The sequence below is a fragment of the Buteo buteo genome, chromosome 5 (assembly GCF_964188355.1).
Source record: "Buteo buteo chromosome 5, bButBut1.hap1.1, whole genome shotgun sequence".
Taxonomy (NCBI): domain Eukaryota; kingdom Metazoa; phylum Chordata; class Aves; order Accipitriformes; family Accipitridae; genus Buteo; species Buteo buteo.
The window spans coordinates 2,990,926-3,003,436 of record NC_134175.1 but is presented as its reverse complement, the minus strand read 5'-3'; the positions used below and the strand labels follow the sequence as shown (position 1 = coordinate 3,003,436).

At 37.4% G+C, this 12,511-nt stretch overlaps 1 protein-coding gene and 1 long non-coding RNA gene across 2 annotated transcripts in view; one reads left to right on the top strand and one right to left on the bottom strand.

Moving 5' to 3' along the window:
• Positions 1 to 1,025: 1,025 nt before the first annotated feature.
• The window catches only part of LOC142030832 (cyclin-dependent kinase 11B-like), a 28,553-nt gene continuing 17,067 nt past the window's right edge, over positions 1,026 to 12,511 (bottom strand). The window contains 12 exon segments of the mRNA XM_075027209.1: positions 1,026 to 1,481; positions 2,514 to 2,703; positions 4,284 to 4,432; positions 4,706 to 4,822; positions 5,805 to 5,912; positions 6,814 to 6,935; positions 7,556 to 7,661; positions 8,006 to 8,127; positions 9,773 to 9,863; positions 10,523 to 10,698; positions 11,289 to 11,354; positions 12,154 to 12,282. Coding sequence (XP_074883310.1) covers positions 1,389 to 1,481; positions 2,514 to 2,703; positions 4,284 to 4,432; positions 4,706 to 4,822; positions 5,805 to 5,912; positions 6,814 to 6,935; positions 7,556 to 7,661; positions 8,006 to 8,127; positions 9,773 to 9,863; positions 10,523 to 10,698; positions 11,289 to 11,354; positions 12,154 to 12,282 — 1,469 coding nt within the window. The 3' untranslated portion in view covers positions 1,026 to 1,388.
• LOC142030833 (uncharacterized) lies at positions 1,488 to 4,477 on the top strand. The gene is made up of 2 exons (XR_012650321.1): positions 1,488 to 2,382; positions 4,034 to 4,477. It is a non-coding gene; the product is annotated as an uncharacterized LOC142030833 (long non-coding RNA).

Below are 12,511 nucleotides of genomic sequence, written 5' to 3'. Positions count from 1 at the left end.
AATACAAGCTATGCAGTCATATTCTAATCCTTTAGAGCCTAGCGCAGGCCACGGCAAAATGCCTCTCCTTTGCTGTACTCACTGGGATGTTGCAAAAACCCCTGCTTCTCGATGGGTTATTGATCTCCACCTGTGAGGAATCTTGCTAAAATCAGGCATATTTCAGTTAACAGACTAGTAGTAGAACTGTTTCTCCTTCAGTACTAGGCAATCAATCAGGCCTGAAGAGAAAATAGTTCTGTACTCCTCCACAGGAAAAACAACAACAACAAACCCTACTGGTTTCAAAATTTAACACAAGTTTTAGTACATCCAAATTCCAGAACTCTTAAAATCTACTGAAATTGGTAGAATGTTTATAACTTAAGTTTAGTTAATCCTTTTACTGGACTGGTGCAGAGTTCTGATTGCATGAATACTCCTGTTCCCAGAAAAGAATGATAGCATTATAAATCAGAGACTCAAAAGGATGTGATATTCCAACATGATTCCTCCAGTCTTTAATCTTATGAGCAAGGACTGGAATATGGCATTATACAATCAGTAAAGCTAAGCTCTTCTTTTTATGGAAAAAGGGCATATTTAAAAGAACTTTCTCTAGAAAATAAAGTTTCAAGCCTCCATATTAAATCTTTTTTTTTTTTATAAAACAAGAGTACTACTTTTGCACCAGTGCCATTGTAAATACACATATACAATGCATCACAAACAGTGTTCAGCTCAGCAGTGCACCCAAAAATAGTGTCAGTGAGTATCGAGCCCAACCCAGCCTAGCTCTCCAAGGCACACAACAGGAAAGAAACCTCAGAACTGTTATGGTTTTTTTCCCCAACTATATTCAGACACATACAATTTACTTAAATTAAAAAAAGTTGTTTGCCCAGGCTGACAAAATGCTGTAATAGTGTCAGCACAGATCTGGAGAGCAGCGGGAGGGGAATAATAAGTAAGTTTCCACTCTAGAAGACTTAATGCCACCAACATCCAAGTTTGCTGCATGTGAAGAAATGAAATCCTTCACACTATTAAACAATTAAAAATGTATTTTAATTCTACAAATTTACAAGGAAAAACAACAAAACAAAACAAACCCAACAAAAAAAACTAAAAAGAAAACAGAAACTGTTCAAGGATTGTACTTCAAGTTTTCCTTTGTCAAATTTTGTAATGATCCTTGGCTTTTCAGGTTAATTCCAGTCCTCTAATGGAATGCAGCAGTTATACTCCACACCCAGCAAGAACCTTTGAATCTGTGATGACATTTGACTTTTTTTTTCTGTGAAAAACATCTAGTTTCCCTGACGTGAAGAACAGAACTGGGGCACTCAGAAATCCACTCACATGAACAGTTCTTCTTTTTTTTTTTTTCCTCCTCTTTCATGTTGAGTTTAAAACTTGAGGCTGAAACCAGGTCCTGCAGCAGATGCTCCTTGATTTGTGGTGGTCAGATGAAAACCTGTATCTTTCAGATCATCATCACCCTGTGAAAACCAATTACAATTCATTTATCAGTAAGTGTCTGTGCAGGTGCATTTGTCTCCAACACAAAAATCTAAACAACAACAAAATAATCAAAGTATCTCTAGAAGATGAGAAACAAATGTTTGAGTTAGTAACATCATAGGTAAGGCTGATGCAGAGTGTTATTCATGACCTTTAAACATTGCTATTTCAAAAGTTATCTTCTAAAGGCATCTCTGGTTTGTATATCTACTTTTCACTGCACATGCAAAAGATGAAAAAAATTTGTGAACACACTGTACAAATAAGCATAAACTACGCTTACTCAATGTCTGATGAAACCACACTCTGCATACCCTCCATGTCAGTTTTTATATTCTGAAAAATTGAGGCTAAATAAACTATTAAGGCTACTGCATCTGTTAAATTGGGTACAATAAGTGCCATTTCATCTATGCTGAGACACAGAAATAGTAATAAATAGCTGATATAAAGGTACCTGAGACTGTAACATACTTAAAAGGGCATCTTTTTCAGCCAGCTTTTTCTCAAAATGGGGAGCACAATCCCCACAGATAGAAAGAACACCCACCTTGCCTTTTTTTGAATTTTTCTCCAAATATTGGAAAAATGAGACTGTTTCTATCCACAAGATATGCATAACTTACCAGGCTTTGGATTTTTTATTTTTTTTTTTCCAAAAATAAATTGCAGCTTTAAAAGCTTAGTTGAAAGTGTAAAACAACGTACACTTTCAGAAGAAACACTGTTGTGCGCTGTGATAAAACCAGGCATCGTTTCTTTCTCAGATTATGTACTGAAATTATAATTCTGTGAATACAACAGTAATTGGACCTGCCCTTTGAAAAGGAACAGAGGGAAAGCTGGACTTCTGTAGAAGTGTTTTGCATGCAAGTACAGGTGAGTCTCAGGATCCCAAGCCCCAGAAGGCTAACAAAATGCAGCCCACATGAACTTTTCCAAAATTAGGATGTGAACATGTCCGAGGACATCAGAAGTCTGTGGCAGTTGCATCCATCTGCTATGCTTACCAATTGACTATATCCAAGGCCTCCCTCAGGTGGGCGTGGGCTAGTACCACGTTTTACCCTTTGTTGTTCGCTTTTTGCCGGCCAGGTGGGAAACATGGAAGGGTCAATAGGAAGGGGAGTCTCTCGGAAATACTCATGCTTCAAACCATCTTCAGCAGTAATTCTTCTGGCTGGGTAGTAAGTCAAAAAGCTGAGAAGAATGGAGGAAGACAATGAAATAGGGAAGAAGAGACACAGAGAGGCAGAAAGGAGAAAAATTTTAGCCCCCCAAATTATAAATTCTTCAGAAACACAATTTAGAATTTTCTGATTTTTTAACAAAGAATTCTATTAATGGATATGGTTGCCAACATATGGGCAATCTAACATAGCTAGCTAATTTTAAAGGCCTGCTTCTTACATGAACCTATAATTAATGGAACAGCAGCCAGAACTACATATCAAAAGTAGCTTTTGTAGGAATCTGTTTACAGAGATATAAATTGTTAAGACACCTCAGAACCTGTGAGTAGTCGGATATAGCTCCCAAGGGACCCGGGATGGTTCAATTAAAATATTTTACAATGGTGCTTTGTTTTTTAGAGAAGACAACTGAGATAATATTGATACACCACAAAATATTGTAATATAGTGTAACTTAACTGTACAACCTGTGGTTATTTTAGACCTTTCACAATACAGAAACATGTTTCTGTACTGTACTAGTCATCCTGCCAAACAGTGTTTGGCCCTGACTGTGTAAAAGCTTATATATCCAAGATTTGTACATGTAATGAGTTCCACTGACTTACGTACACTTACTTGTGTGTTTCTGCAAGTTCCAGACCCACATGAATACTACAGAATTGTCATTCTTACCCAGAGTAATGAAGACACAGCCCTGTCATAACCAATTAAGAAGTACAGATGACAGTTATGTGATACCTATCTTTAGTAAGACAAGTTGTGCTTGGACCTTCTAAAAGGTTATCTAACTTCCAATAAATTATTCACAACTCATTCAAAAACCTGGAGCAGCATAATTCTTAAAAATTGGAAAGACTGAAAATCCCCCCCCTTTAAAAAAAAAGTATTTTTTTTTTAATTTAAATTTTTTTAATAGAGATAAGGTCTAAGTAAGATCTGAAACTCACTGATTTCCACTACTTCACATCATGAAATTTAAAGGCGGTATGAAGGGGACACACACACACAAAAATCTCTCAAGTCATTGTCAGCCTTTTAAAGAAGAATGAATTGGAACACAATCAAAATGCACCAGTAGTTAGTTAAAAGGACTGCCAGAACATCAGATGTGACAGAACTCATGAACTTTGAAAATCTAGGAAAAAACCAAGATTGCTGTTTTCCTAATTCTTTATATGATCTCTAGAATGTACTGCTTTTTTTCCTTTTTTCAACTGCAATTTAACTGTTTTAACAAGATCCATCAGCAAACTGCATGATAGCTGACTCACCACATAATTAAACATGACAGAATGAGCTGAAACTACTACTAAAACATTTTTCTGTTCTTCTAGGATATAGGTGTGCAAGAATAATCTCGGACTGAGGTTTAACAGCAGGTGTTAAGAACATGGTATACTGAATAAAGCTGTTCTGAGAGAGTGAGGAATAGCATTGCAAGGAATGTCACAAACTTCAAATGCATCAGCATGCTTTGCAAGGTTAAATGCAGTGAAATACCATGCTTCACTACAAGTCATTTTCCACCACTATCAGAGCACAGGAACACATTTTCCCAAGGATACCCTAGAAGCTAGCACTTACTTGTTCATCAGATCAAACCCCTGATCAGAGAGGAGCGCTCCAAATCTCTTGCGTAGATTGTTATAGGGATATTCTGTGAATGTCATCTTCTTTACTGCTGGCAGCTCATTGTAACCAGGCCAGATTTTTTCGCTTGGAGTACCCAGATCCTGTAAATTAAATTATCTCCTTAATAAACTCATTCTAGAGTGCAACCCTTCTACTTATTCATTACATAGGTACAGGAGTTGATAAGTATCCAGAGAAAACAGACAAAACACAAATCACAGTCTTAGCCTACTATAAAACAAGAATCAGATTAATAAGCCTCTTATTAAGGCTGAGTCTCCGTCAAAGAGCAATAAGGACTTCTTTTAGTTTCTTACTACTCTAGTTTACCTGTCTCTAAAATAGTCAGAATGCAAAGGTGTTAAAAAAATTACCTTAAAAACTTTGTTAATCTGGTCAATTTCTGACTTCCCTGGAAACAGCGGTTTCTGCGTTAACAGCTCTCCAAATATACACCCTACCGACCACATGTCTATTGCCGTTGAATATTCCTGAAAAGAAGGAATATATTATACCTTGTAAAATCAGTAAGATACTTTAACAGAGTTGTTTGGGGGGAGTGGGGTGGTGGTAGTGTTGTTTTGGTTTGGGGTTTTATTTAGGGTTTGGTTTAGTTTGTTTTATTTTTTCAGGATTCTACCACTGAACAGAACACATGCAGTCATTCCAATACCCAAGGCACAGGTCTCAACTGTATTTAAAAGTTAGCATTACTGTGAATTATGAGTAATACTCATATACACAAGTACTTCAGGAGGACACGTGCAAGTCTCCACAATGCTGCTTTTCTTTTTCACTCCCAGAGCATCACAACTAGCAAAGCATTCTAACTTGCACTCTCTTTCACAGATATCCTTAGCCCTTAGTTTGCCACAACAGCAATCTCAGGTTACAGGCACAAAACCTGGTCTCCACGGTACACCTCTTCTCTTAAACGTAGCCATACAAAAACATCTTTGAAAGGTAGCATAGGGCTTCTTTTACCTTTGCACCCATTTATTTTGGTAGTAGTGGAATATTTTTTTTCCAGCATGGTCCTTGTCATGGAAGCCCTACAGAACCCTAATGATTTCATCCAGATTTCGGTTATAAGAGTAGGGAACATTGCCAGAATGTTGCCAATACCTTGTTCTGCTCCTAGGTGTCACAAATTTTAAACTAAGGTTAAAAAAAATAAAAATCCAGCCACCTAAGATGACAGTGACAGTTTGTACCAATCCATGAGAAGTCCAGCAGCATTACCACGTCAGCATTCTAAAGGAGAAAAACTCAATCTATCACCCACCTTCTGTCTGTGGAAGATGGAAACTTTTTAGCTGTGTTATTAGGAAAAACAATACTAAAGATTTAGAATTTCTACCTCTAAATCAATATAAAGAATCAAGCACACTCATACTTTGTTTGTAAATTATAAAATAAAGTTAGTCTGAAGAGTCATTCCTCTAGCAGCCAGAGGGACAAGGAGAAACGTACCTTAGCTCCAAGCAACAACTCCGGAGCCCTGTACCAAAGCGTCACAACCACTGGCGTGTAAGGCTTCAGCGGAGATCCGTATTCTCGGGCTAGTCCAAAATCTCCAACCTAAATGAAAATTGGTAATCAGCAATATTTCCAACATTGACCATCAGTGCCGGTACGAGTTGGCCATGTTGGCTATTGCAAGTCTTCCAGCCTTCAAAAATAGCCACACAGAATACACTGTTTGTCTTTTTTCCACTCAAGGGAAAAAACATTTCTCCCTTCCTGAAGCCAAGTAGGAGTTCCTGTTATTGATCACCTTGACAGAAAGCTTATATGGCAGGGGAAACCAAACCAAAACAACAACAATAGATGGTAACTTCAACTTTGCAAGCAAGAAAAAAAAATTCAAAGTCCAGTTTGCCTGAGAAAGGGAAAGGCTACAAATTTAAATGTCCTGATCTTATTATTACTGTTTTTCTCTTAGATTTTTGTAAGAAGTCAGTGAAAGGTTAGATAGATTTTTAAAGTATGCAGCTTTTTTAAAAGATGTTTTCTTTGTAAAGAGAATCTCTATCTCCACCAGTAGCTCTACAGTTCAGCACTACTACAGAGATTTATATTCTTAATTAAGCCTTACAATGTCTCAAGTTGAGAGAGCAATCCTAGTTCAAACACTACATTGCTGATACAGAAAAAGTAAATGACACTGTATTGCATATGGTACGCTGCATCACCAGGAAGAGAAGAGTCTTCAGGCTTCTAATCACACTATAAAGAATTCAGTATTCACTAGACCATGCTTATTTGTCACGTCCTAACACAAATCTTACAGCTGTGGCAAGTCAGACTCTTTAAATAGTAATGTTCACTCTTTCGGAACTGTATGTTTTACCAGCCACATCTCATACCTCTTAAAGATTAATGCACAACATTCTATCCAGCCCTTGACATAGCTATAATGCAGTGTAATTCTGCAATACGAGCTTTTTCATAAGTGTGGTATATTTAATGTAATTCTTACTTTTAAAATGCCTGAATGACTGAGCAACAAGTTGGAAGTTTTCAAGTCTCGGTGAAGTATCCAGTTGTCATGAAGATGCTTGACTCCTCGCAGTAACTGAATCATCAAGGTTTTCACTTCACCTGAAATGATAAAAAGACGCCAAATGCATTTAAGAGAATAAATCTTTATAATTGTTTGTTTGTTCGTAGAACAGGGAAGAGGCAGGGGGAAGAAAGAGATGTCAAGTTAAAAGCACAGTACAGACTGCACCATAAAAATGTGTCACGGAACAAGAGCAGTTAAACCTAGAGAGCTGCCAATAAAGCAAAAATTAATTTGGATAGCTGGAATGCATCCAAATAATACTCAGAAATTAATGCCTCTCGAAAACATAGAAAGCAGCCAAAATTAAAACCCAGTGTTTCTTTTTTCAGTTTAGCACAGGGGAAACTCCCTCAATTTCACACCTGAACCTCCACTTCACCCTAAGCATGCAAACTGGATTCATCAGCCAAGTATCACTACGATTATCAGCACTCCCAGCCTACGATCCTATCTTGGCTTGTATCAGTAAAATCAGACCGAACACAGAAAAAGCAATGAAGTCTCTGTTCCAAAGAACAGTCATAGGACATTCCAAGGCAATACACATCACCGTACAAAGCTAGTTCTCTGATGTCAGTACAGCCCAAAGACACTGAGGTTTGTGTTGGCCAGTTTTCCAGTTTTGAGAATTATAGAAGACTATGGCAAACAGTACCTGGTAGAAATGGTTGCTTCATTGTTTCCATCAGACTCTTGAGATCGTGTTCTACGTAGTTCATTACAATATAGATTTTATCCATATTGCTACCTACAACAATTTCCTAAAACACAGAAACAAATGATCGAAACAAGCATGCAGTATTTAAAAAACATGCAAAAATGAATTTTAGAAATTTACTGGCAAGAGAATAAATGGAGCCTGACAGTGGTAAAATCCATAGAAAATGTTATTTTTCTACGGAAAAAAAACCAACCCAGATCATTTTTGCAAAACATCAGATTACGTAGGGACAAGTAATGTCTATATAGTTTTACAGGTAATATACAACTGTTTACAGAAACCAGCTCTGCTACAAATGCTAACATTTTTATAAGGCATTTTAAAAGCCAAGAGGCAGTATTTCAAGAACAAAAATGCTTTTGAAATAGAAGATTGTGGCCTTACTCTGACAGTGACAATATTTAGATGTTGTGCTTTCAGAATAGTATTTATTTCTCTCAGAGAAGTAATGGGAAAGCCTTCCTTTTCCTTCTCCATTTTCAGTCGCTTCAGAGCCACAATTTCATCTGCAAAGAAAACAGAATTATTAACTGCAGATTTCCCAACACGTAGCTAATAAAATACATGTCAAGAGGTCCCGCAGTCTTCTGTCACTAATTTAATTTATTTGAATGAAAACTGTTACTCAAGACATTATATTGAACCAAGAAGCAGTCAGTCTCACATTAGCAAAGTAAAAACAAAAAACCCCACCACCACCACCAAAAGATTGCCAAGTTTAAAGAATAAAATCCAAAACAACAATCCAAAAGCTGCATCACAGATTTTAGTGTAGGGTATTCCAACTCTCCTGGGAAGAAACTAAAGAAAAAGTATATTTAACTCTAAACTTCTCACCATAGTTAGGAAGATAAGACAGCAGACAGAAATGCCTCAAATGCAGTTATGCACTTTACCTCTGTTTAAAGACCTGACTTGAAACCAAGGTGCTACTCAAAACATTACTGAAGTGAATCATTAAAATACATCTGGTTTTTGCATGATACTGTGGAAATAATGGTTATGTCAGCCTCAGAGCAGGCCTCAAGACAGAGAAGGAAAATTAAAACAAGCTCATGGTAGTTGTCCAGTAAACAAGTGAACTCAGAGAAACCACAATGCCAGCTGTGTATTTCCACTCCCCAAAGGAGACCAAATGGTCATATTTTTCTGACATAAACAGAGGAACCAGAATTTAAACCTGTCACCAAAATCACAGCTTGTCAGTTGGAACCTGAGAACAACCCTAATTTCTGTCTAGGTCTGCTTTGGAACATAGTTCTTTTCACAAGCTCTCTTCGCCTTCTGCCAACTCTATTTAAAACTGCAGATATTTAATTTACTGTGCTACAGCTCCCCTTGAAAATGAGCAGCTTGTATTGCTAGTGATGGCAACATTACAGGGAAACCGAGGTCAGAGCCAAAAGAGCGGATCATACCTTGCTGTGCATTATCTTTTTCCAGGAAAAAAAAAAGAAGCGCTGCACTAATATCACTATCTTTGTTAAACTGTCAAAGCAAGCATTTCTGTCACTTGAAGAATCACTATGGAAGAGGGACATACAAATGACTTGATCATTGGCTTTTGTACCATTCATAGGAAATGCAACAATTTCTTCAAGACGCTTGCCATTACAAACCAAATAAGCAAAGAGATTGAGTTTTAAAAATATTAAATCCACTTGTATACACAAGAAGTGGTTTTCTGAGAAGGAGATCTAAAAATGAAGAGTGACATTTCTTTCTACAACAAAATACTGCAGTATATACTCACTGCACACCAGCCGCTGCTTTTATGAATTCTCTAATTGGTAGCTGTGCTTACAGTGACGCCTGGTGGAACGCTTTTATCACATTTTGAAAACCTCCAACCCAGTAACTATCTACAGCAGATCTTAAGCCAGAAATAACTGCCTTTTGAGTCAGAAACTGAAATCGTGTTCGTTGTTCTACGTCACCATGGCCAATACAGAGATTACTTGTGAACTCAAAGAGCTGGAAGTGAAGCCTTTATGTCAAAGTCCACATCCTATTAAAAAGCATAGATTATTCTTAATAAAGAAGTATTTTAGACAGTTTTTGTTCATCAATGAAAAATGCAGAACTGTAATTTGCATACAACTGCAGCCCTAAATACCATGAAGATAACAATTGCAGACCACTTATACTAACCAGTCTTCTTGTCTTTTGCTCTGTACACTACACCATATGTTCCTTCTTCAATCCTGTTCAAACACTGAAACTCCTCCACGCTACGACATCCCTGAAAAACCAGGAAGACAGACAACATTTACTCCTCCAGCATGTGGGGGAGGGTTTTGCTTGAGTTTTTTTAAGATGACATACGGTAAACTTCAGCAACTTCACAGGAATAGTTAAAATTTACCAAGATAATTTAACAATATGGCTACACCATGTAAGAAAGGGATCTTTGGGATTTATTTTTACTTGGATCTCTAAAGGAATCCTGGACAGAGTCTGTGTCTTAGTAGGCTAAGTAAATTATTTCACAAACTCTTCACTCATTCACTTTTACACAGAATAAACTGAAATTTCTGCCACAATGGCAAAGGCGGCAACTCAGCACCTTAGACTGATACCTTTCACATGGTTCAATTAATAAGAATATGCTTTCTCTTTATGTTTCTACACTTTGCTGTTGGCTACAAAAAGAATAACCACCCATCAGTTTATTTTCAGGTTAACAAAACTCTTCTCTCAAGTATCTATTTTCAGCTAGCAAAACCAAGATATCAGAGTATCAAATGTAGTATTACATTCTTATCTATATCTAAAAGAGTAATCTCATGTTCTGCCCACAAAATATCTCGTGCACAAGTATGTGTTTATGATGTTAACAAAGCAGCTAGGGAAATCCATTTGCCTGTGATATTCTCAAGCATCCTTTAAGTGATCCTCTACCTGAAGCGCAGGAAGATACTTAGGAAGCTCTTGTTTCAATTCAATGGGTGAGGAAGCTGGTGAGTCAGGAATATAGTCTCCTTCTGTCATTGCATTGGAATGAGGGGTACCCTCCCCTACTTCTTCCTCTTCTACTTCGCTTCCTGCTGAATCTCGGTCAAACCTCGACTCTGTAACTTTAAAAGTCAGAATCAGTCGTGGAAAGAGGGAGCCATCTGGAACAATTAAGTTCAGCTTTAGACAAGTAAGGGTAGCAAAACACCGATCACCACACATGAGATCTTATGCAATATAAGTTACTGTAACAGAAAAGATCAATGAGAAGCCTAATTTCTCCTCTTTGCAGAGATGATGCTTTCAAGAACTTTCCAGTCATGTGCGTACAATTTCCAATGTTAAATAAGGCATGTCATAAAAATAAATCTTTACACTAACAGAATGAAAGAGAAAACTGACCTAGTGTATCTCATTCTGATTGCAAAGCTTTTTTGATGAGAGGACAGGACAAGAGACCCAAATGAAAAAGAAGGAAACATTAGCTCAGCAGAGTAGGATCTGATTTTCTCTAAACATAGACCCTGCAACAGATTTCAAGGAATTTCTGATTCTGACATGAGAATGGCCAAATATACGATGCTTTAGAATGATGGCAGAACTGTAACAAGAAATACATTTAAAATATTTCTAAATATTTGTAGAAATAGATTTTTTTGGCTGCAAAAGTTCAGCGAAACACTTCTTTAAATATTCAGTATTTGCATTGTACCAACTGGGATGTGGTTTCCATTTTCCCGTTCCTCCTCTTCACTCATCTCTTCTTCGCTCACCTCTTCTGCAAAACAGAATCAAGTTCAACTGAATAAAAACACTTCTGTAGTTCCTTGTAAGGCAGATCACTACTGACATGCTTTGCTAACTTGCCAGGCCTTCTCTGCTATCTAATTAGTGACCTCAGACTCCTGTTTCACTTGGAAAGCAAATGCTTCCCCGAACACAACAGAACTGCAACCTTTCAGCTTCCAACAGGGAATAATACAATTCTTATCAATTATCTGGGAATTTGGGGATGGGGGCAGGTGAATAAATTAAATCAGGAAACTTATGAATATTTGCTTATTAACTGTAATTGATTTTAAAGAAAAATACCCAGCCATCAGAGCATGCTTTTAATAACAAGAATGGCTGTAAGTAGATTTACTAAACCCTTTTTTAAGTTCATTTACTTGTATTGGCATGAAAAAAAAATCTGAAATTTGCAACTGAAAAGAAGTCAAAACGACAGAGACAAGTGTATTTCACCACCCCCCAAATAAGTGCAGAATTGTTCTCTACAGAACACATTTGCTGTGTTACAAAATTACTTAAACTGTTAGCCTTACACCGTTTAGAAAACTGAAAGCCATTTTTGTCTTCCTAATCTGGCTTCTTAGACGAGTAATTAGTATTACCTCTACATAAAGCGATATGAATATGACTTGTACTTGTTTTTTTTCTTTTTAGTTATCTTGACCTGTGAGGTCTCAGCCTATCCTAGACTAAGAGAAAAGGAAAATGTTCAAACAAAACAATACAGAATGAGAAACAAAAAAAATCATAACACACCATTCTAGAACCTGCTTTACATTACTCACCAGCTGACTGCTCAGACACTTCCTCAGAATTGCTTCCCGTCTCCTCCTCCTCCTCCTCTTCCTCTCCCTCTTCCTCAGAACCTTCACTGCTAGACTCTTCTTCCTCTTCTTCTGAGCCTGATCCAGATTCTGTACAGGAATAATCAAACACATAACTAAGTAGGCACACGCTCTAACAACAGTGTTTCCTCAACAGACAACTGTACAATTGTCGTGGTTTAACCCCAGCCAGCAACTAAGCACCATGCAGCCGCTCACTCACTCCCCCCGCCCCGCCCAGTGGGATGGGGGAGAAAAATCAGGAAGAGAAGTAAAACTTATGGGTTGAGATAACAATGGTTTAATACAACAGAAAAGA